Source organism: Echinops telfairi, unplaced genomic scaffold (genome assembly GCF_000313985.2).
Source record: "Echinops telfairi isolate 266 unplaced genomic scaffold, ASM31398v2 ScPeMD7_25;HRSCAF=90, whole genome shotgun sequence".
NCBI lineage: Eukaryota > Metazoa > Chordata > Mammalia > Afrosoricida > Tenrecidae > Echinops > Echinops telfairi.
Window position 1 is genome coordinate 32,234,083 of NW_022103922.1, and position 5,658 is coordinate 32,239,740.

At 53.1% G+C, this 5,658-nt stretch overlaps 1 protein-coding gene across 1 annotated transcript in view; it reads left to right on the plus strand.

Annotated features, from left to right (window-relative positions):
* The window catches only part of DNAI1 (dynein axonemal intermediate chain 1), a 66,860-nt gene that overhangs the window by 42,662 nt on the left and 18,540 nt on the right, over positions 1–5,658 (plus strand). Inside the window, 2 exon segments of the mRNA XM_045289272.1 lie at positions 1,182–1,266; positions 5,380–5,526. Of these exon segments, the coding sequence (XP_045145207.1) occupies positions 1,182–1,266; positions 5,380–5,526 (232 nt within the window).

Sequence of the window (5,658 nt, forward strand, 5' to 3'; positions counted from 1 at the left end):
CCCCCCCTGACTTTCTGACCCACCCCTCCCCTCAGCAACTCCCCGGCAAGCTCAACTCCCCCCACATCAGGCAGCATCTTCTGTGGTCTAGTATCATCCAATCGCTGACATCTACCTCCCTGGAGAGGCAGGCACTGTCCTTGGCCACAGAGAATGTGTGCTGGTGGCCAGTCTCTGGTCTAGGAGGCAGTGTCCCCCTCCTCATTCCCCTCCCCAAGTCAGCACTCCCTCGGGCGAGCCCTGACAGGGATGCATGTCTGTGAGACTCCAGCAGCCCTTCTCTTAGCCATTGCCCAGACCACAGGCCCGGTGTCTCCGCCCTGTCTGCAGGCTGCTAGCTTGCCTGGTTCACCTCCCTGAGAGCTCTTTGCTCCTCTGTTAACTTTCCAAGGGGCTCGCCTGCTGTACTTTGTGAAAGTTCTCACTGTGCTGAGTTTAGTTTGGCATTCAAAATGAATTTTCTTTCCTCGATGTGGAAATACTTGCTCTCTGTTGGGTCTGGGGCAGTGGGCAGGGCACTGGATTAGGAATTTCAGTTCTTGTTCCTCTGGGGACTAGCCTGTCTCTCTCCCCTCTCTGAGCCTTTGTGTCTTCCTCAACTGTCAACTCACTAAAGAGGTTGGACCAGAAGGTTGCACCAGATGCCTTTAATGAGAGCCTATGCCTTCCCCTATGAAGAGCCCTGATGGTGTCGTGGTGATGGGTCTGGCTGCCAACACAAAGTCAGCAGTTCAAAAGCACCAGCCGCTCCATGGGAACAAGAGGAGCCTTCTACTTCCAGAGTTTCAGCCTCTGAAACCCACAAGGGCGGTTCCACTCTGACTCAGAATTGACTTGACAGCAGTGGATCCCAAGCCTTGCCCTGAGCTGGCAAATTCTCTCTGTCCTCACCTGCTCTTGCCGGCTCCCTTTCCAGATCCCCTCCCTGGGCTCTCTTGGATGGCCCATCTTTCTTTCTCCTTCTCCCCAAAGAAGCCCAGGAGAATCTGAAGGGCCAGTTACTGCAGTGCAGACCCACCCCCACCCCTACCCCCACACAGCCACCTGTGAAGGGGAGGGGAGAAGGACTCAGAAGGGGGGGGTGTGGTGAGCTGAAACACACTGCCGAACCAGTTGGGTCAGGGCATATGACCTTTCCCGGGGCTGGCAGGGGAGGACCTCTGGCCTCTGTGTCCCCACAGAGTGATGACATCACCAAGGTGAGCCAAGCTGCTAAGATCGTGGAGCGGATGGTCAACCAGAACACGTATGATGATGTCGCTCAAGGTAAGACATGAAGGGCCAGGACGTTTCTTGAAAAAAACAACTCCCATTAAAAAAAAAAATCAGTGTTTGAGCATCCCAGGCCAAGATCTGTGGGTGCAAGGGGAGGAGAATGAATCCCGCCCACTTCAGGTGTGTGTTGTTGGGGAGACAAGGCTTATGCAAGTCAACGATGAACAACAGCATTTTGAAAAATGGATGGAGTGGCGAGTTCTCACAATGGTTCCACCCACACCTACTCTTGTGATGCAGCGTGCTCTTCTGGACAGTCCTGGGGGGCAGGCAGAGCGGATTGTGGCACCTGCTTCATACGTGAGGACAGTAGGGTCAGGGCCACCTGGCCAGTGGATTACCATGAGAACCGAAGTCTTGAGCTGTCTCACCCTGTGCTCTGTCCTCTCAGAAAGACAGTCGGGGCAACCTCCCGAGGGGAGAAGGCAAACGAGGGGTGTGTGGGAACAGTCAAGAAGGGTCGTGTGAGGGAGGCCCGGGCCAGAGGATGAAGAGGGTGTGAATGGGAGGAAAGCAAGGGAGGCAGCCCTGCTCTATGACACGGCAATGGTGGAACAGCCCTGGCCCATGGCGTGGTGGTAGAAATGAACAGGAATGGGGACTCGGGGTGCAGTGGCCCAGTGGATGGGCAGTGCTGAGTGTTCAGCCTGGAATTCCAGTGGGGAGTCTGAGTTTTCACCGAAGAGGGTTCAGAGACCCTGAAGCTTTCCAGGGAGGGGCACAGCCCAACGAGAGGAGGTTGTGAGTGGGCTGAATGCAGGGACAGAGACAGGGAGGTTCGAGTGGAGTGTGGGGCGGGGCAGAGCTCAGCACAGGTACCCAGCCTGCCATGTCAGGGAGGGAGGAAAAGGAGCAGTGAGAGTGCCCTCCCCCTGGGAAGGCTTGAGGTGCCTTCTATAGCGTGATGCAGTCTGTCTGTATTAGTTTATCTTGCTGGGACCAGAGATCTCTCTGACTTATAGCGACCCTCTAGGACAGGGTAGAACTGCCCTTGAGGGTTTCCAAAACTGTAACTCTTTGCTCAAGTAGAAAGCCTGGTCTTTCTCCTGAGGAGCAGATTCGTGGTTTTGATCTGCTGACCTTCTGGCTAGCAACCCAACACATAGCCACTACACCAATGGGGCAGGCACCATTATTACCTTCATTTTCTGGCTGAGAAATAGACTGGGATGTTGCTGTCACGTGTCCAGAATCACAGCTAGTGTAAACGGTGGTCTCAGGTCTTGAACACAGGCCCCTTGGATCAGCAGCCTCGGCACCTCAGCACTCTGGCAATGCAGCCTCAGAGCTGGAAGAGACCTCTCAAATAAACACACTCAATAGGTCTCTCCTGGTAATTAATTAGCGATGAGGTGAAGAAAGGCAGTGATTCACAACAGCATACTTCCTAGGGGCCTGGGAAAGGCTGGTGGCTTTGATAGAACCAGGGAAACGAATCCTTCCCAGGGCGTGAACAGTGCATTCCCAAGGGGCTTGTATTTCCCCGAGAGGCTGTGCGTTTATTTGGAGCGGCTACCTCCCCAGAGTTGGCAGCCCCTTGCTGCTGGCCAGTCTCCTGAGCCGACAGCTCAGGACTCTTCTTGGGGACTCGATGCTCATTGCTCACCCAGGGGACATACAAACCAGGGCTGCCAGGACCCGCTGCCGAAACAAGCCCCCTCGTTATCATTCAGGCTGGAAAGCGACCTTGACTGCTTTTCAAAGCTGTCAAAGTACACAGTAGCTGCGAATGAATTTGTCAATCACACAGCTTGCCTCCCTGAAACCCAGCTCTGCAGCCAGCCCAGCAAAGGGCTGCAAACCCGCCTCACAGCCGTGGAGAAATTGGCCTTGGTGAACCGTTCTCATTTATAAGAACACACAGTCACATAAAAATGCACTGAACTTTGATTTTGTTTTAATTGCATACTCATTTTCCCTTTGGGGAAGTGTAACTATGAAGCAGACGTGAAAATTGGGAAGTGTTCCCAATTAATCTCCTCTCTGAAGGGAGGGCCTCTCCAACCCAGCCCAGGCTCAAGGATCTTTGTCTGATGTGCCCTCGGTTCATGCCTGCCTCTCTGACCGCTCAAATCCTTCTTGTTCAGAGGCGTTTCTGAAGTTGAATGCCGTCCCCAACTTCAAGGTGTGGGGCATAGTAAGACCGGCTGGGGTTGGTGCCAAGGCATGCCATTGACCCCGTTAGATAAGAGGAGTCGTTTTCTAATGAATCACCCTTGGTTGGAAAGAGGACCAAGGACCATTTTACTTCTGTTGGCTTATTTAATTGCGTTCTTTGAACATTCCCTGGGTGTCTGCTCTCTGGCTGGCCCTGTGCCTGGGACTTGGGCCACAAAGATGTGTATGACATGCTTCCTGTTCTCCCCACAGGGCCTGTCTGTGGAGGAGACAGGCAAAGGATGACTAGAGGCAACACGGTGTGACAGACATTTCAGGAGAGGGAGGCAAGGTTGGTACAGAGAAGGGAGAAATGAACGCTGAGCAACTAGGAAGTGCAGCCCTCACCTAGGGCAGCGTTTGACCTGGATCCCGGAGTGAGAGGAAGTTTGCTGGGAAGCTGGGGCATCTCACACATGAAGGACTGAGAAAAAGCTCAGAGGCCTCAGGCCATGTGACTATTTGACCCAGAGGGTCCGTGTGCAGAGGGCTGGAGATAGCGTGGGATTCATGGCCAGGAGTCTTGGTTTGGCCCAGGACTCAAATGTTCTTTTTGGGGTAATAGAAGCCAGTGAGAGGGTCTCTGTGGGGTGGGAGGAGCACAGCGATTCACATGATTCCCGAAGGTCCTGTTGTCCTTGGAGTGGGGTGGTAATGGGGAGAGCTCTGTCAGAAACTATCTGGAGGAGATGTAACTTAAGGTAGGGAGGCCTGGGAGGAGGGTATTGTTAGAATCCAGGTTAGGATTGGATGAGAAAGATGATCCGAAGGGAAAGGTGAGAGATGATTGTGTTAGACAGGGTTCTCTACGGCGATAAAACCAGACTGCTGATAATTTTATATATTTATTTATAAAGATAGTTAGATATATAACACAAGAAATGAACTATTAAATTGTATACAGATAGATATATAATACAAGAAATGAACAGTTAAATTATAAAGCAGTACAAATGACTCAGTGCAACTCACTCCCGTGAGAGTTGTGAGACACTAGCAGTCCTTCAAGTCTTGAGGGCTGCCAGGTCTTCTTCTGTAGAGAGAGCTAGGCTATATAAGCACAGCAGCAAATAGCAAGGCAGGTCACCAACTGTCAGTCCCCAGCTCCAGAGATGTAAATTTCAACCAGAAATGTAAATTTCAATCGTGCGGTCTTAAGGGGACCTCAGCTTACAGTGACACAGTCCACAGGCTAGGCGTCCCACAGGTAGTGTAGCCTTCAAATTGAGGCACAGAACAAGCAAGGCAGCCACACACTGGTCCGATGATCAAAGAACAAGAGACAAGAAAGGTGAGGCTCACCCAGCCATTTATCTCTCCGCCCTTTAATTAATCCCACTTGTGTTTATCGGCCAGGCTGGCACAATAAACTATCTCAATGACGGATAGAGGCCAGTCAAGGAAGAGCTTGGGCCTAAGTGGCAGAGAGTGAGACCCAGACATGCATTTTAGGCCTGGTCGTGAGAACAATCAGCAGAGCCCATGTGGAATCTAGGTGGCCTCACTGTGTGGGATGGCTGGGGAAGCTCGTGGGGGCTGGGATTGTTGTGACTTAGCTCCAACAACAACGAGGACAGTAACAAGAGAACGCTCAGAGAGGCAGGCACTTATCTGCCAGGCAATTTTCTAAGCACTTTACATATATTGCCTCAATTAATTTTCACACCAGTCTCTGAGGTCGATTTAAAACCAATCTCCCCGCCATTGATTGAGTCCATGCCGACCCACACATAGTGACTCTATAGGGCAGGGCAGAACTGCCCCCTGTGGGCAGACCGGCTTTTCTCCTGCGGCGCAGCTGGTGACTTTGAACTGCTGACCTCGCACTACACCAACAGGGCGCCTATGAAGACACAGAGGTTCGCCGCCAGTGAGTGGCGGATCCGGGTTTGGCGTGAAGTGGCCGTCTCTGGGTTGACCCGGTGCGTGTACGTTTGTGTGTGTAAGATTTCAAGTACTATGAGGACGCCGCGGACGAATATCGAGACCAGGAGGGAACTCTGCTGCCGCTCTGGAAATTCCAAAACGACAAAGCCAAGCGCCTGGCCGTCACCGCCCTCTGCTGGTGAGTACAGGCACTGCCGCACACCCCGCGTCCCGGGGCGCTCTTGGAGGGCACTGCACCACCTTGACCCGGCACGCGGCCGACCGGTGAAAGTGGGGCCGGGGTGGGTGCCCGCAGGACAGCGAGGCAGCAGTGTGCATGGGAAGACACCTGGGGGGGGG